Here is an 18,089-nt window from a genome sequence, read left to right as displayed (position 1 = left end):
TATTATATAATTTCCTATTTCACTCCTGTTCTAATAGCATTTATTTTCCATATCACTCTTTTGGGCCCTCAGCCACTGCTTTACTGAATTATTAGCTGTTTCTTAGCCTGTGCTCTCCAACTACAAAGTAAACTTTGGATGGTAAGGATTATGATTTATTTTCCTCTCATATCCCTCAGAACAGTCTATAGGGTAAGAGCTTAAATTTTTTTAATGTAAGCATATGAATGGATGAATAAATCAATGAACAAGGCAAATGGGCTAGGGATTCAAGAACTCTGCACAACAGCTGGTATATTTTTTGATGCATTAAGAAAATAGATATTATAATAAGCATTCAGCAATGGTGGCATCAGACCTAAATGTAACTCAAATACAATTCCTAACTTATGAAATCTCATAAAACTCTCTTTAAAGGGTGTTCAAAGCTCTCACCAAACATCACTACATCACTTGACTTCACGTTTCAGACAGAGGCTGACCAATGGTAGTTGCCACTAGTGAACAGATGCCACCGTGCTGTGTCCAGTATCCTGAGAGCCCATATCTATGTTAAGTCTGCACTGGGGAGTCAGGCGGAGAAGACAGAAAGGAGAAAGAGGGCCAGGCTACAAATGCACAGTGGATGGGCACATTCCTGTCCCCAGGACCCCAGGGTAACTGCTGCCACTAAGGTTGTGTCATTTATTTGGAGTAGGTAGTAGTAAAGCTCACATCCTGTTTGAATTTCTGGACAGTAGATAGAGCCAGTATGTCAGCATCACCCAGAACTGAGGATGGCCTTTATAGATGAAGAAGTGGCAGCCTGGAGACAGGTGGATCTTCATGACCCTGAGATGCAAAAGCAGTTCTGTCCCAGGCCCGCGTGAACATCTCCCCCTTGGCTGCCCTGACAGTGCATGCCAGCAGGAAAACGCAGAGCCTCAGCCTTGAGTTTCCTTAGATCTGAGTTCTCTGAAAACACACACAGAACGGGCAAATCTTCCACCCTTTCAGGCCATGCTGATGCAAGGCCTTGAAAAACCAGAGGGTATCACCCTGACCCAGCACAGGTCACGGCTACCCTTTACCAGGTGTGACCGAACAGCTCTGCAAAAAAAGATAATGGGAAAACTACTGGCATCGTCAGAGCTTCCTGTTCTACCCTTCCAAGGTCACCTCTCTCGCTGCTCAGGATGAACCTTCCCGTTTGTGGTAGGCCATTCACTCAGGACCCTCACCTCACTGCGGCTCTGTGCATGCTCAAACTTACAGCTACCTCCCTGCTGTCTGCCAGACCCGGGTACGGTAAGCAGGGCCTTCAAAACTCACCACCACACAAGGACTTTCAGGTATACAAATCCTTATCATCTTTTCTTTACCCTATACATCCAGGATATGTACATATGTAAATTTTACCAGTCTGTGGTAAAAGTATTGTCACTGGTTTTAGAGAAATATTTTCATTTTCCAACTAAGGTATTTTAAAGAAGTACTTAGAATATTTAGTGTTAGAGTATTAGAAGTACTTAGTATTTAGAGAAGTATTTTCATTTTCCAACTAATGGGAGAGCAAATGAAGAAGAATCATGTATCCTCCTTTGAGATCCTCCCTATTTCCACAGTATGGTGCTGGGAAAAGTTGGGTACTTCCGAAAAATCTGCTAAATGAATGAACTACTAGCATAGTCCCAAGCAGATAACATGACAGAAGCAGAAAGGCTGTATAAACATTATCTAAAAATCAATTTTCATCTCTACCCAGAAGATTACTTTGCATTTTCCACACTGAGGCTTTAAGAGATTTTACATCAACTTTCTTTCTTTCCCTGAATTTATTCCTTCACACTAAAATGATCAAGTATTGATCACTCAATTAATTTTACTTTTAATTTCATTAAATCAGTCAGAAAACTATACCCCACGTGGAAGAAATGTGATGGGTCAGGCTGATGGGAAAGAAAGCAGAAAAATGAGAATCTGAAATCGATTTTTTGAAGATAATAAAAGGTCAGACCAGCAAGCTCCATAGTTGTGCAAAAGAGAGGAAAGTGCCTCGACTATCCAGTATAAATATTTATTTTCCGTGTTGTAATGAATTGTACTTTTCCACTGCACGCTCACAAATTCTGAGACCAGCTGATCCCAAGGCTAAGAAAGTATGCTACGTTGAAGGAAAGAGAGAACAGGGGGGAGAAAAAAAAAGTACAACCTGGCAATTTTCAAAAACTTCAACCATCCCTTTAACCCACCCAAATTTTGAGGATATTGTTGGAATAATACATTTCCTCTTGGTGAGGGGGAGGAGGGAGGTGGTTAGATGTGCAGTGTGTGTGTGATCCTGCGTGCACAGGGCGGGAGGCTAAGAGGAGGAAGAAACCAAAGGATGGGGTGGTGGGGGGAGAGAAACGGAGTTAAAAAAAAAAGAACACGAGAGGGCTCTTCTCGCTAGGCCTTGATGAAGAACTTTTTAAAGGCTAGGAAGGGTGGATAGTCTTTGAAACCAGATCCGCAGCAGGAAGGAGGCCAGCACCCAGGACACCGTGTCTTTCAGAAGGGGCCACCCACGGTGCCGCGGCGGTCATATGATTGCTCTGTCACATCCTGAAGCCATTTCCAGCCCATGCACACGTCTGTGCTCCCATTTAGAGAGGATGGGATATATTGGGAACACACATATGGAAACACTTTCAGAGAATCAGTTTCCATGAAATTCATAATGAGCCAAGTGGCTTCAGATGTGGTTGCGTTCCTCCGATTAGCCAGAAAAAAAATAAGAGGAAAAAAGGAGGAAAAAAGGGACAAATCCACCCTTTCAGACCTTATTTCAGTTTCAGAGAAATTAAAAACCGCTAATGACTTATGGCTACCAAAACATAGAGCCACAATTAAGAGAGGAGGGACTAGGAAAAAGAGGGACGGAGGTTGGAAAGCAATAGCCTTTCCCTCCTAAAAATAACAGCTTTGGTATCAGTAATCTTATCTTCGATCAGGGGGCGGCTTTCCTGTGACGGTATCTGCCTAGGGTGATATAATTAATTTTCTGACATCCTGGCAACATGGAGTGTGCATGCACACGTGTTGGGTGGGGGACATGTGGACAGAAGCAGAGGCTAGGAAGACCCGCTCTTATTTGATAACATATGTGGCCAATTAAGATTATTTTAAAAATTGCAACTAAATGATAAATTGTTCCTAAGTTAATCTTTCCAAAAAGCCTGAATTTAGAAGGGACAGGATGGTATTTTCCCGTGGCCTGTGCTAGTGGTAACTCAGGACTATATTAAATGCAAAAAGTTTATGAACTAGCTGAGATGTTATATATTAGACACCCAAGCCTAGCTGATAGGAGGGCATGAAATAAAGAAGGGAATACATGGGGGAGTTTTTTTCTTTCTTTTTTTAAAGGACATATTACTGATATTAGTAAATTAAGATGTTATTTTTATATTAAAACCAAAGTAGGCATATCATGGAGGAAAATTCACATGACATGAAAATGCTCTCCAGGCAGGAGCCGGGTGGTTTGGGTTATGTCAGCAGATGGGGGAACAGAGTGTGCAGGAGGAGCTCCAGAGTTCCCTCTGCCCCTTGAGGTGCTTCAATGGGAGAATCTTTCAAGCACGGTATGTTGTTTAGGAATGCCGTGAAGATGGGCTGGGGACCAGCATGGACTGGTGCTTAATAGCCCAGTCTTTGCTCCAACCATAGGGATCTTCCAGGTGTTTCTGTAGTCCCAGCATCTCGTGGTGTCACAGATTTTACTAATGGGGAAGAGATTTGAGGATCCCACCTGCAGAGCATCCATGAAAGACGTCTATTCACATTAGAGCATTAAATCCTCAACCCAGCCCTGGAAGGGAGATGGTGTCACTGACCCCACGTTATGAATGACAGACTGAAGCTCAATGATTTCTTCAAGGTTACAGACCAGTAAATGGTGGCCCAGAACCTGGCCCCAGACCTGGGGGGCTCCGCTGCCACAGTCCCTTCCACTGTTCAGAAATTCAGTGTCATTTTTAAAAAATTTTTTTATTTTGTGTTGGACCAGAGTCAATTAACAATGCTGTGATAGTTTCCACTGGACAGCAAAGGGACTTGGCCATACATATACATGTATCCATTCTCCCCCAAATTCCCCTCCCATCTAGGCTGACACATAACATTGAGCAGACTTCCCTGTGCTACACAGTAGGACCTTGTTGGTTATTCGTTTTAAATATAGCAGTATGCAGAGATTCAGTGTCATTTTTATGAGAGTTCTAACATATTGGCGGCCATGCCTACCTGTAGGGCAATGATGAAAAGAGTTCTGATCAACTACCAGTACTGGTTCCTCATCCCTATCTTGAGGGTTTCACTCAGACTCTGAATTCCCACATGGTCTTTACCACTGATGTTCTGAGTGATTGTAAGCAGGTCACACTTTCTATTCCTCAGGTTCTCTCCCTGGATAAGACTCTTGTAAGTGAGAACTGGCAAAAGTACACAGCAAATGGTAAGCATCTCCATCTCATGAGGGTATCCCTTCATACGGTATTATTTGAATTAGAAGAGCTAGAGAAGAAGGAATACGTAAAAACTGGGGTCCAAGCTAGGAAAAACGTGAGTTGAGAATCAGAATCCTGGAAGCTCCCGATTAAACTCCACACACCCAGTGCCAGACCCAACCAAACTCCTCTATAAAAATAAACATGCCTCTTGCAGTGGGAAAAGGAGGCTAGGAGAGCAAATAATCACCATAGCGACCACATTCCACCATCCCCTAAATGCACAGACTGTGTTTTCAGATCCGGCTCGATTCTCCCCTTCTGAAAGTTAGAATAGATCTGCCCGTCTAAATCCGGCCTCAGCACAGCCTGACTCTCCCTGTGACTGACTCGAGTGCTGATCCAGGAAGTCTCCAGGCAGCAGCCACCTCGGAGGGAGCATCCTTTAAAATGTTGACAAGCTTGGGGCACAGTTTTTCTTCAAATAAAATTCCGTTCAAAAGGCTAAGCGCCCTGGTGCGGTCCAACAGCCCCGAAGCCATCTTGAACCCTAATACCTGTGACTCAAACCACCCGATGCCCCAAGACCTGGAACGCGAACCAGAAGACCAAAATGCCCTGGTTCAGTTTCTAAGTCAGCTCCACCGGCTCTCCCAGGCCTCACACGACCCACGTTAACCTGAGATCAAAACCACAGGCTTCGGCCTCAAGCCTGGCTGGTCCTGCCGGGACCCAGCTTTACCCGTGCCCCGGCTCCCGCTCCACTCACATGCATCCGCTGGCCTGCCCCTCTGCCCAGGCCCTGGGATGGGTCTGTGTCCACGGAGACCCTGTAAGAGGCTTCCTGGTTGTGACCAGAAGGTTGCCCTAGGATCAGGAGCCACTCGTGTGTGTGCTGTATCTGCTGCCCAGATGGCTCATCTGGGCTCCTGAAGCCTTGCCTCCTCCGACTTTCTGGCTCCTCAGGCTTTCCTTGTTGGTGACTGCCTACGAGTTCTGTGACTTCATGTCACGCTTTTTCCTCCGGTTTGTGTACATGTCTAGATCTCTCCATTAGGCACACAGCAAACACTTGCCGGAGTAACAATCCTGTCCCAACTTGCCTTTCCAGGCTCGTCTCACTGTCCTTCGGGAACTCTACTATCCAGTCAAACTGGACCCCTGTCTGGGTTCTGTCCTGTCCACCCTCTTCTATCTTCCCTCAATCACAGATGAGGTGATCAGCCCTCAGTGTACCCACGCTCACTCTATCTCAATTCCTTGAGATTCTAAGCAGCCTGCAAAATCTACCTCACAACCCCCCCGGCGTCCAAGAGTCATCTGCTCGTGTCCTTGCTTTAGCCCAGAGTGACCCCTCCCTCCTCGGCACACCGCCCACCCCACCCCCCACCCTGTTCTTCATCTGTCTCTTCCAGGCAGGCATGCACGTGCAGAGGGCCTACAGTCACCTCACCACTCTGCTGCTGCTGCTGCTGCTGCTGCTGCTGCTGCTAAGTCCCTTCAGTTGTGTCCGACTCTGTGGGACCCCATAGATGGCAGCCCACCAGGCTCTCCCGTCCCTGGGATTCTCCAGGCAAGAACACTGGAGTGGGTTGCCATTTCCTTCTCCAGTGCATGAAAGTGAAAAGTGAAAGTGAAGTCGCTCAGTCGTGTCCGACTCTTCGCAACCCCATGGACTGCAGCCTTCCAGGCTCTTCCGTCCATGGGATTTTCCAGGCAAGAGTACTGGAGTGGGGTACCATTGCCTTCTCCGCCTCACCACTCTACCAGCCTGTAAATTCCTTGAGAATGACAACTCCGTCCTGCCTATCTGCAAGTATCTGTAAAGGCACTGTAGCTCCTCTCAGAGTGACATTCGGAAAGTTTTTAAATGCGTTGTGTATAAGGAAAAAGAGATGGTGATGCCGGGTTTGTCCCAAGTCCTCATCTCTAACTGTAGTTTGCCTGTGCCTTCTGATTTCTGCCTGTCCGTCTTCAGCCACCTGCTTTTCCTGACCTACTACACCTATGGTTTACCTGCACCTAAAGGGTTCAGGTCAGTTCTAGATTCACAACTCTGCTTTGCCCACCACTTTTGGGGTGCATCTCTCGTTCTAACCTGTCCCCTGGATTTGCTCCCTTATCCTAAGAGCTATTCTTTTTCAGCCCCAAGCCAACTCTCCTGTCTCAAAAGTAATAACTGTATTTAAAAAGCACACCTCAAATGTATACAATGCTTTTCAGGTTGTCACTGTTTTTACATACATCTGGTTTAAGCCCAACTGACAGGTACCAATGGATAAGGAAACTTAGCCAAGGGAAAAAATCAGTGACTCGTGGACGCAACCAATTAGTGGCAGAGCCAGAGTGAAATTGTCAAGTTTCCTAATTTGTGTCCCTTTTCTCCAGTAGACTTGTCTCATTAGCATCTACCACTTTTTATCCTAAGAGAAGTCCTGACAGGCGGAAAGATGGTGTTTCTTTAACAACAGGGATCATTTGGGTTGAAATTTTTTTAAAAAGTGATGACCAACATGCCTTCCCACATTGGAGGAACCAATATCAGGAACCAAAGTACTACCTTTTATTTAACTGAAAATCTGACTCACTTTGAAAAGAACTTTGTTGCTAGGATTTAGCCTAAAACAATGTACAAGAGTCTTCCTGCTGTCTTGATACAATGCTCCTTATGTAACTTCCTACTCCACACATAGTGTTGCCGTAACTGGTTCCCCCGACAGTCTGAGCTTTCCCACTCAAGCCCTGCACACGGAATTAACTCAAAACTTCTGCAAGAGAAATGTCCCTCTCAGAGTTTGATTTGGCATCCATTTCAAAGAGCCGTTTGTATATTTTAGAATATGGAGAATTTTCCTTTGATTGAAAACTCTCTTTTCACAATAGACAAGAGATGATTTCTCTTCTGAGTGATTTAAACAAAAACAAACACATCTTAGTTACATAGAACCTTGTTCTCAAAGTGGGTTTTTTGACACAAATCAAAACTTACAGATTGTCAAGCATTTGGCAAAAGCCTTCAAACAGCCAAAGCCAAATAGTGAAATTTTCCTTGTTGTAGGAGATAAACAAATACTAGAGCAGATCGAAAAAAAAAAGAAAAAGAAAAAAAAAAAGGACTTCCTTTCACTTTCTACTCTGCTCGATAACATTACCCTCTCAACACACACACCCACCCCTGCAGAGGGGTTTCATCCTCAATGTTTACTCCTGGTGCTATAGTAATAAACTCGCCACAAATGGATAATGTCAACATCTGTTTGTGGCTGCTCCCAGACTCCTTGTATTTCTTTAGGACATGAAGCCCGCTGTCTCCCAAGTGTAAACAGACACACCTAATTATGTATTAAGGTGTCTGAGAGGAGCTACTTGTTTTGATGACCAAAAAAAAAAAAAAAAGAGAGAGAGAGAGAGGGCCTGGTCGGCTCAGTATCCTTGAGAGAAACACACAAAAACACAACAAATAGTCCAACGGTAGCTCCTCCAACAGCGGAATTTCTCTGCCTGCCCCAAACCTGAGCCCTGTTTTCCCCAGCCTGGGAATACTGTCCACCGAGTCCCCGCTAGATGTGGTCCAAGACAACTGATAACTGGTCGAGAGAGACGGTGCTGTCACAGATGTCGGGCTAAGTCTACTGAGTCTCTTCATAAGGATTTAATTTGAGGGTGAAAAGATGAAGGGGGCAAAGGAGATAATTCATGGATATCTTTTTCAGATCAAAATGGCCAGGTACAGCAACAACATCAAACAAGGGTCAGTGGCCTACTAGAAATGTAGCAGGAGGGACCTCCCAGCTGGGCTTGTGGTTAAGAATCCACCTTCCAATGAAGGGGGTGCAGGTTTGATCCCTGCTTGGTGAATTAAGATCCCACATGCCGAGGGGTAAACCGAGCTCCACAACTGGATAGCCCACACACTGCAACGAAGATCCAGTACAGCCACAAAAAAAAAAAAAAAAACAAACATCGAAGGAGAACAGGATTCTAGAGCCCTGGAGCAGTCGGGCTGAGGTTCTGGAGACAGCACTGCACCTAATGGGCGGGGTGGTGGTGGTGGAGCCCCTTCTCTCCCCGACCCCACATTCATCGTAAAATGACCGCACTTGCCTCAACTGTCTCTGTTGTTTCCCAGCTCTAAAATTTTGATTCGGCTACACATTACAAAACCTTGAGAATTCCAAAAGTACCTTAAAAAATTCTATTAGAAATACTGTTCTAAAGAAAGGTGGAAAAGAGTATTACGGTTCTTTTAATGAGGTATGTCTACTGTGTGAAAAATACCTGGTTCCCCTCTAGATACAATGTGCTGATTAGAAAATGTAGTAAAAAAAAAAAAAAAAAAAGTATAATTGTTGACAATAGTTTGCAAGAAAGCCAAAAGAAAATGTGAACACTATTAGCTTTTAAGAGTTTTTCACCATTAAATTTAGCAGGAAAGGGGTTTAAAATTCACTTTAGGGTCGTGGCTCAGACGGTAAAGTGTCTGTCTACAATCCGGGAGACCCGGGTTCAATCCCTGGGTTGGGAAGATCCCCTGGAGAAGGAAATGGCAATCCACTCCAGTACTCTTGCCTGGAAAATCCCATGAACAGAGGAGCCTGGAAGGCCACAGTCCATGGGGTCGCAAAGAGTCGGACACGACTGAGCAACTTCACTTTAAGGTCATACGTTCAATGAGAGATATGATGTAAGCTATTTCTTTTTCTTCTTTGCTCTAGACTCTCAGAGAATTGTTTTGACCTGACCTATCTGAAATTAAAATAACAATATTTATATCCATCTTTCCAGCTCTTGCAGGGTAGGATATATTGCATGATTTAAGTAGCTTAAGTTTCTTTGCCCACATATAAAAATATATACTTTTCAGGTTTTAAAATTTCATTAATATATGCATTTTTAAATCTCTACAATAAAAGGTAGATTTACAAAAATCAGAAGGTAGATTATTTTCACTGTTGCTTCTGGTAGGAATCTGGTAAATTTTACCTTATTTTGGGTTATCTGATCTGTTTCCAGCATGGATATTGCCTACTTAGTAAGGAAGACTGGTGTTATGTTCCCTGAGAATACACTGGATGTGATTAAAAAAAAAAAAAAAATCCCTGAGGACACTCAACAGGCTTTTGTAGCAAAATCTGGCTTTGACATAGAGACTCCTATGACCATGCACGGTGGGGAAAGCACACTTGGAGCCCAGAAACTCGGGGTTGAGGCTTCATCTCCCCCTTTTTCCCCGTGTGACCTAGAGATCAAGTCTCTGAATGCCCCTGAGCCCCTAGTTGCTGCAAAACAGGGACTACAACAACATCTGTACCCTGGTGAGCTGCTGTGAGGTTACATGAGGATGTCTGTGAAAGTCTTTTCTATAGATTTAAAACGCTGTCTAAATATTATCACTATTAATCCTGAGGGTTTTGTACTCTTATTTTTACTGTCACCTTTGGATATAGTTGCTATAACCCTTCCCGTTTGCCTCTGCACCTAATTTGTTGTAACACGGTGTTCTTTAACTGTAGGCTTTATTTATTTATTTTCAATATTTACTTATGTGGCTGTGCCAGGTCTCAGTTGCGGCACGAGGGATCTCCGATCTTCCTTGCAGCGTGCAGGATTTTAGAGTTGCACCGTGTCAACTCTTAGTTGCGGTGTTTGACAAGGGACTGAACCCAGGCCCCCTGCATTGGGGGCACAGAGTCTTAGCCACTGGACCACCAGGGAGGTCCTTATCCACAGGCTTTCCTTTCTGCCACTGGAAAAGCCACGGTTATTGATGACGTGAGCATCCTGGGTCTTTTCAGTTTTCTCTTGTTCCTCCAGTTGCTGAACGAGAGCGGCAGAAGATTTCAAGCTTCCCCATCACGAGGACGATTCCTTCTTCCTGGTGGTGTCTTCAGTTTTTCTTCATCATTCAGGGCGCCTGCATCTCCTGGTTTCAGGGTCTCCGTGTCTCCTGGTCAACCCAGCCTTCAGGCCACCATCCCCTGAGCCAGATGAGCTGGTAGAGTCTCTTCGTCCTCAGACTGCACTGGGCCACAGTACTCGTCATACCCAGAGTGATGCCGCTGAAATCTACAGTCCCAACCTGTAGGGTTATTTGTACAGATCTCTTTCTTCTTCCCGATTCCCTCAGTGCTAACCTGCCTGTTTGTTCTTTTTGTTAGAGCATACTTGCCATATTTTTCAGTATCCGAAGTTTTACCTCCGTGTGAATGGCTGCAATTTGCCATCTGCATAACCTTACTTGGTCCTTGCTTTTTCGACTTTCACAAACTTTCAGATTTTTTTCCCACCTTCTAACTAGAAGTTCTGTTATTTGCAATTTGAAATGTTATCTCTATTAAAATGTTAGAAGGAAGACCCTTGGATGGGGTTTGCTTTGGTAAAATTGTTTTTTTTTTTTTTTCCTCTTGTAGGCACCGAAGGACATGGCACATAGCAGGGCAATGCCAGGTGGCCACCTGCAGGGACCCAGGGCAGAAGCTATGGCTTCAAGCTGACATTTTACACACTAGTTGAGAGGATCTGAGTTGGGGCTGAAATACAACCAGATCAATCACCAACTTTCTAGTGCCAATCAATGTCCCTAAATAGAGGTCTAGTTATATATCTCCTTACCCACTTTTGTAGTGATTCATTTACATTAATTTATCAGTTTATTTATTTTTGGCTGTGCTGTATCTTCATTGCTGCATGTAGGCTTTCTTTAGTTGCGGCGAGTGGCGGCTATTGTCTTGTTGCAGAGCACAGGATCTAGGAGCAAGGGCTTAAGTGCCCTGGGGCTGTGGGATCTTTCCAGACCAGGGACTAACCCATGTCCTCTGCATTGGCACATGGAGTCTCCAACCACTGGACCACCAGAGAAGCCCCAGTGATTTTCAACATAATACTGCAGAGTTGTAGCAAAAAAGAACGGGGCCAAAGCCGTGAAACTGGAGGGAACCATGAGCCTGGTCAAGACCACCCCTCATCTGATGAGGAAGCAAGCCGCCCCATCAGTAGTCAGACCTCCTGGCTTCTGGGGTGAAAACAGCCCTCACTCTAAACCATGTTGTCTCTAAGTTTTATTCTTTTTAAAAAGTGACTATTTTTTTCCCAGTGGCCTGTTATTTGCTGTTTCTCCCTCTGGTCTTGCATCCTCCTTACACTGAGTCTTTTGGCTTCCATTCTCCTTGGGCCATGTCTAGACAAAGCCAGAGAGGAAGGTAAGAACTAGGTTCCAAAGCTAACGGAAGAGCCCACCTGTTATCCGGAATTCCAATCCATCATGTTTTCAGAGCCCTTGGAATGATTCTATCATCCCATCCTATGCAATGCTGATGCCCTTTGAATTGTACTGTATTTTGAGTTCTTTGACCTTCCAAAACTCCATATAAATCCATCAAAGAAATTCTAAGTAATTAGGTCACTGAGAAATATGCTCCCCAGATTCTGATTTTACTGCACTCCTTTCCTTTAAAACCAGCTGACAAGGGACTTCCCTGGAGGTCCCGTGGTTTGGACTGTGTGCTTTTAAGGCAGAGGGCTCAGGTTCAATCCCTGGTCAGGGAACTAATATTCCACATGCCTTGTAATGGCGTGGCCAAATAAATAAAATTAAAATAAGTTCTCTTAGAAAATAATTAAAAAAATAATAATAAGCTAATAAATTGTGGTAACGGTTTTAGGATGCTTCCCTCTGTCCTTTGGCATGGCAGGAAGAAGAGGTCACTGGTATCCACAGACAGCAGGACTTTTGTGACTTCAAACAGGAAATGTAAGAAGTGCTCTTATCTTTGTAAGATCTGGAAGCTAATTTCTAGAACCACAGATGGAAGGTTTGGGGGCAGAGGGAGAGAAGACTCTTTCTTTAAGGTTCAGTTAGAAGATATCTGAGAAGGGAGTGATCACTGACTACAATGGCAATATAAGTGTCTCAGCTATTTGAAGATTCCTCTGTTAACGTTAGCTTGTGCTTGAGATTCTGCTTAGAACAAATCCCTCACCTCTTATCAACTCAAGTTATTCCCAATTTAAGCCATGTCTTTATTTCTCAGTCCTCTGGGAAGCAGCTGTGTGGGGTGGTTGACTCCATTCCCAGGGAGGACAAATGCTGGTGTCTTACCCAGCTTTCCTTGTCTCAGATACAGGAGCTGGGCTTGCAAGCCTGATGTAACAAGCCCCAGCCCCTCGCTCAGGGGTCTCCTCCCTTCAGGGTTGTTGCCACACGCTTTCTATATGGTCATCTAATAACCCCAGTATAGCATTTTATTCCATCTTTAAAAGCCATATATAGCAATGGATAGAGCTTCTCAGGTGGTGCTAGCGGTAAAGAACCTGCCTGCCAATGCAGGAGACTCAGAAGACTGGATTTCAATCCCTGGGTCGAGAAGATCCCCTGGAGGAGGGCATGGCAACCCACTCTAGTATTCTTGCCTGGAGAATTCCATGGACAGAGCCTGGAGAATCTGATGGACAGAGGAGTCTGGCTGACGACATTCCATAGGGTCGCAAAGAGTCGGACATGACTGAAGTGACTTAGCAGTAGATAAAGGCAATGAAAGATAAACACACTATCTACATTTTAAGAGGACAAAATACAATGCTGGTCAGTCCCCCCAATTAATCTCATCATTGCACTTCATTGCACTGCAATCAGGGTTTGCATGGTGCCAAGGAAAGGGAGCTACTGGAAATAATCAGATTAATGTGTCAATGAAAACAACCAAACCAAACATTTCAGCTCTCAGAGTGGATTGCTGGCCTGAATTTTCCAGGTGGGTGGTTCTGTATTCACCTAATAAATCAAGCAATTCCTGAATGACCGATTCACTCCAGGGTATAGGAACAGTGTATAAACATTTAGGTTTTAGAGGATGCAATATTCTTCCTTTCAAAGTAAATGAATGATGGGGGCGGGGGGAAGTATGATTAAAACATGTTGATGATACAGGCAGATACCACTCCCCCCCACCACCCCGAATCCATAGTCCCTCCATCCCCACCCTTCCAGGCTGAGCACACGCCACCATCTTGTTGCCATAGCGACTGCCCCAGCCTCCCAGCCACGCTCTTGCTCTGTCCCTCATCTTCCTACACAATTCTCCCCCACAAGGCCAAAGTGACCTTTGGAAGATAGAAACACGTTTATATTTTGACCGTGCTTAAAATCTATTGGTGGCTCATCACTGCAGGTCCCTGCAAATCCAAACTTCTAATCCCGATCATCAAGACCCCGCAATGACTCAAAGCCCATCTCTCTGACACATCTTATCTGCTACATCTGCAGCCACTGGGCACTCTGCTCCCCCGTGAGGGCAGGAGCACTAGCCTTCCCCACTGCCTGGGGGGATCACGCAGGGCTACGCTTCCTGGCTATTTGGGTCTCAGCTTAAATGTCACCCTACTCATCAGGTCACCCTACTTTATTTTTTTCATAGCACAGTCCGTAGATAATATTTTCTTATTTTCAACTGCCTACCCTTACCTAGTAATAGCTAACATGTATTGTGTGCCAGACATTATTCTAAGGGCTTTACATATATTAGCTACCTTTTAGTCCTCAACCTTTTGAGGTTGGTGGTAGTATTATTATTATTAGCCCATTTTACATATAGAAAAATTGTGGCACAGACAAGCTAAGTAATAACCCCAAGATCACACAGCTAGTGAGTGAAGAGGCCTGGCTCCAAAAACTGAATGTTTAATCACCACATCATATACCAGTAGAAAAAGCTTTCTGAGCTTTTCTCTTATTTATCACCATATTAGTAAAGTTTTTATCACATGGATATAAGAAACTGTGATAGCAATATTTCACTAAACAGAATTTTGTTATAAATATATATGTCATAAATATAAATATATTTGTCATAAATATAAATGTCTAAATAAATCATAAATAAATAATCTCTAAATATATCTAATTTCTTCAATATAGAAGGTCTGGTCTTCTGAGTCCAGGTATTCACTTATTAACATAATTCACCTGCTCTTTTGTTTTAATAACCTTTAGCTTACAAGATTCTCATTTCTCCAATGAGAGAAAGTGCACTTCATTATAACCATCATCAAGTAAAGAGGTGTAACACAGATACACTGCATACAGCCATGCAAGGATGTGTAAAATGTCAATGAAATAAAGTTCCTTAATTCTCAACTGAAGCTAGGGCTTCAGAATCTGTCTGCAGACCCTGACACACATGCACATATCTGAGGCTGCACCTCGCACAGAAGCTCAGCTGTGGGTAAGGGCTGAATGCACTTTGGCATTAATTAACCTATCTCATGTTGCTTCTCATCAGAATCAAGTGAAGTACAAGACAAAGCTTTCCTTGACATCTGCAGCAGTTATTTCTATAAATTTAGTTCATAAATCAAGTATTATCCAAGCCTTTATTCTTATTATGGGTGGCAATATCCAGTTTAGTATTTTATTTTAGTATCACAGACATTCAAAGCTTTATGAATATCTAGCCCAACTAACTCACCTCACACCTGAGGACACTAAAACCCACGGAAATTAACTGACTTGCTTAAGAACTCAGAGGTACATCCAAGATTAAACGCCAGTTTCCTCAATTCCCAGCCAAGCACTGTTTCCAACACACTTCCAATGATGCTCTGAGAGTTTAATCACTATGCCATATGCCTGGGCCTTTCAAGAAATGTTTTTCTGATAAGCCAAGTCAATTCAACACAATTTTACTCAACAACTGCTACTTTTATCACTGTTGGGTTCTACTCTCTTTGGAGGTGCATGTCCCAAATTTAAAAGTTTCAATCATTTGCTAGATTAAATAGGGTATTTGAGACTTTACTCACCCTTCAAAGAGAGACCAATCCAAGTATATCAATAATCACAATAAATGTCAGTAGTTTAAAGGCATCAGTTAAGACAGAGATGGTTAGAGTGGATCAGAAAACAAGACCCAATTGGACATTATCTACAAGAAACTCACTTTAAATATAAAGGCACACAGAAATTATGTGAGCAATGAGAAATCTCATTCACTGCTAGTGGGAATGCAAAATGTTCAGCCACTGTGGAAGACAATTTGGTGGTTTCTTTCAAAACTAAGCATACTTTTACTACGCCATCCAGTATTTGGACTCCTTGGCATTTACCCAAAGAAGTTGAAAACTTATGTTTACACAAAACCTACACGCAAATGTTTATAGATTGCAAGGTACTCACAATACCCATGAAGTGGTATAATGTTATTGAAAGTGGAGCTGGAGCAGTCACAAATGTATATTGCAAACTCTAGGGCAATGACCAAAAAAAAAAAGGTTAAAAAAGAAGCAGAACTGATACGCTAAGAAAGGAGAGAAGAGGGAATCAAATAAAACACTCAAAACCACAAAAGGCAGAAAAAGAGTGGAAGAAAAAATCGAATAAAGAACGACACTAATACAAAGAAAAGAGTAACGAACATGGTAGATGTGAATCCAACTACATCAGTAGTCACTTTAAATGTCATCAGTCTAAATGCACCAATTAAAAGAGATTGTCAGAGTGGACCAAAAACCAAGACCTAGTTAATGCTTCAAAGGTAGGGTACCCTTGACAACCTATTCTAAGGTCAGAAAAAAATGGAACTTGTTCTGCTAACCACCCAGGAGGTCAAACTCTCCTTTTCAGAATCTTTAAGGTCAATTCTCCAACATACCTTTATGTAATACTGAGAATCACTGTTTTCCCAAGGTATCGTATGGGAGCTGACAAGTTTGCTATTTTTAATAATGAGTACCACAATAGTATTATCAGACTTTTTTGTTTTCTCCAAGCCTGGTTTTATTTCCTTTGTAGTTGTTATTTAGAAAGGGTGCTTTTTAATTACATGTGGATGTGACCACATCAGTGGGTTTATTGTTGATTTATCATGAATCACTGCTCTCCTTGCCATAGGGTGGAGTGTTTATAACCATCTTCATATTTGTTATCATTATTCCATTAATGATAGCATTATTGTTAATGACAACAGGGAGCTGGAATGGTGACCGTTTGGGTTGGAGAGAGCTGTAGCCAATGTTTGGCTACAGAAACATTGGGCTTCTCCAGTCCACCATGCTTGGCTGGTTCTAAGTTGGTCGCTGAAGGTCAAAGTCTCTCTAGAAAAGATATGACACCTTCCTGGTGAAGAAATCCTTTGAGATATTCAGGGACAATGTCACTTGAGCAGACTTTTAATTTACATGACTTTCATAAACTAGACATTCCTGAATTTCTTGAGAGCCACATCAAAAAATATATATATATGTTTGTTTGTTTGTTTCTGAAAACAAACTGTTCAAAACAAAATACTACCCCAAAATGACTTTGAACAACTCAAGCTAAAGTACCATCATCTGCATTTTATCATATAAAACTTAAATGATAAAAAAGCTTTTTACCTGTTTAGTTACCTCTTTAAATGCATCTTTCTAAGTTCCCCTTACAACTGTTTCTATGTATTAACAAATCTAAAAACTAACTTAATATTATCACACAATTTCTCTTTCCCGTTTTCTACAAGCAGTGATCAATTAATAGTTCCTAAAAAGTCAAAGGGCTTCTCTGCTAGCTCAGCTGGTAAAGAATCCACCTGCAATGCAGGAGACCCTGGTTCGATTTCAGGGTTGGGAAGATCCCCTGAAGAAGGGATAGGCTACCTACTCCAGTATTCATGGGCTTCCCTGGTGGCTCAGACGGTGAAGAATTCACCCAAAATGTGGGAGACCTGGGTTCAATCCCTAGGTTGGGAAGATTCCCTGGAGGAGGGCATGGCAACCCACTCCAGTATTCTTGCCTGGAGAATCCCCACAGACAGAGGAGCCTGGCAGGCTACAGTCCATGGGGTAGCAAAGAGTCAGACATGACTGAGTGAGTAAGCACAGCACAGAGAAGTCAATGCTCAACAAAGTAACAAAGTAATACTGAAACATGGGGGTTTCAATGGTCCTATTTTTCCTGAAAAAATTAAGTAGTAGCCTTGCTGATATGTTTTAATATCCCAAATAATAGACCCAGTCAAGGATATTTACATGTATCTTCATTCTAAATGTAGGGAACAGATGACTACATGCATATGTGCATATATATGTTACAGCACATAGCTAACTGTATTCCTTCACTTTAAAAGATGATAGTGGAAAATTCTATAATATAATCATGTGCAAGGACCATAGCTGTGTATATGGAATATGAAATCAGGGTAAATGACAATTGTCCTCAGTCTCCTATATAAACCCACTTCTAGATCTATTGGCCAATTCCTAACTATGGGCTTCCCTGGTGGCTCAGTGGCAAAGACTACCAGCCAACACAGGAGACCTGGGTGTGGTTCCGGAGTCAGGAGGATCCCCTGGAGAAGGAAATGGCAGCCCACTCCAGTGTTCTTGCCTGAGAAATCTCATGGATAGAGGAGCCTGGCCAGGTTATAGTCCATGGAGTCCCGAAGAACATGACTCCGCAACTGAACAACAACTACGGTCGGAGCAGAATCAACCCTGAGGCACGCAGCCTGGACTATGGGGTTGACCTCTTTTCTGCAGGCAAGAACTTCCCATGAGCACCTCCATGCACAGCAGAGAGAGAGTAACAGAGACAGAGAAGGGTAAGAAGGCCAGTTCCTTGGCCTAAGGGGAGCCTTCAATCTAGTTGAA

General features: G+C 43.2%; 2 protein-coding genes across 15 annotated transcripts in view; one reads left to right on the top strand and one right to left on the bottom strand.

Annotated features, from left to right (window-relative positions):
• The window catches only part of RUNX2 (RUNX family transcription factor 2), a 351,949-nt gene that overhangs the window by 129,502 nt on the left and 204,358 nt on the right, over positions 1-18,089 (bottom strand). The gene's annotated exons all lie outside the window — the stretch shown is intronic.
• Positions 1,034-10,617, top strand: LOC147346884 (uncharacterized). 2 transcript variants are annotated; one of them, XM_086371970.1, is made up of 3 exons: positions 1,034-1,331; positions 4,420-4,477; positions 10,284-10,617. In XM_086371970.1, the coding sequence occupies exons 1-3, from the start codon at positions 1,176-1,178 to the stop codon at positions 10,466-10,468; spliced, it is 399 nt and encodes a 132-aa protein (XP_086228096.1). In that variant the 5' UTR covers positions 1,034-1,175; the 3' UTR covers positions 10,469-10,617. The 2 variants fall into 2 exon arrangements, 1 of the variants encoding a protein (XP_086228096.1); XR_015153258.1 differs by lacking the exon at positions 10,284-10,617 and adding an exon at positions 5,885-6,006 and having other exon boundaries at positions 1,197-1,331.

Source organism: Bos grunniens, chromosome 23 (genome assembly GCF_055505025.1).
Source record: "Bos grunniens cultivar Pamir isolate PY7600 chromosome 23, Bosgru_T2T1.0, whole genome shotgun sequence".
NCBI classification, from domain to species: Eukaryota; Metazoa; Chordata; class Mammalia; order Artiodactyla; family Bovidae; genus Bos; species Bos grunniens.
The sequence above is the reverse complement of the archived record's forward strand: the minus strand, read 5'-3'. Positions and strand labels throughout refer to the sequence as shown.

What these genes read in the sequence shown, in the direction of transcription:
- LOC147346884 (XM_086371970.1), top strand. Translation starts at nt 1,176, where the DNA reads ATGAACCTTCCCGTTTGTGGTAGGCCATTCACTCAGGACCCTCACCTC. An exon ending in CACCACACAAGGACTTTCAG is followed by an intron (nt 1,332 to 4,419) that starts GTATACAAATCC and finishes TCTATTCCTCAG; the next exon opens with GTTCTCTCCCTGGATAAGAC. An exon ending in GCAAAAGTACACAGCAAATG is followed by an intron (nt 4,478 to 10,283) that starts GTAAGCATCTCC and finishes TTGTTCCTCCAG; the next exon opens with TTGCTGAACGAGAGCGGCAG.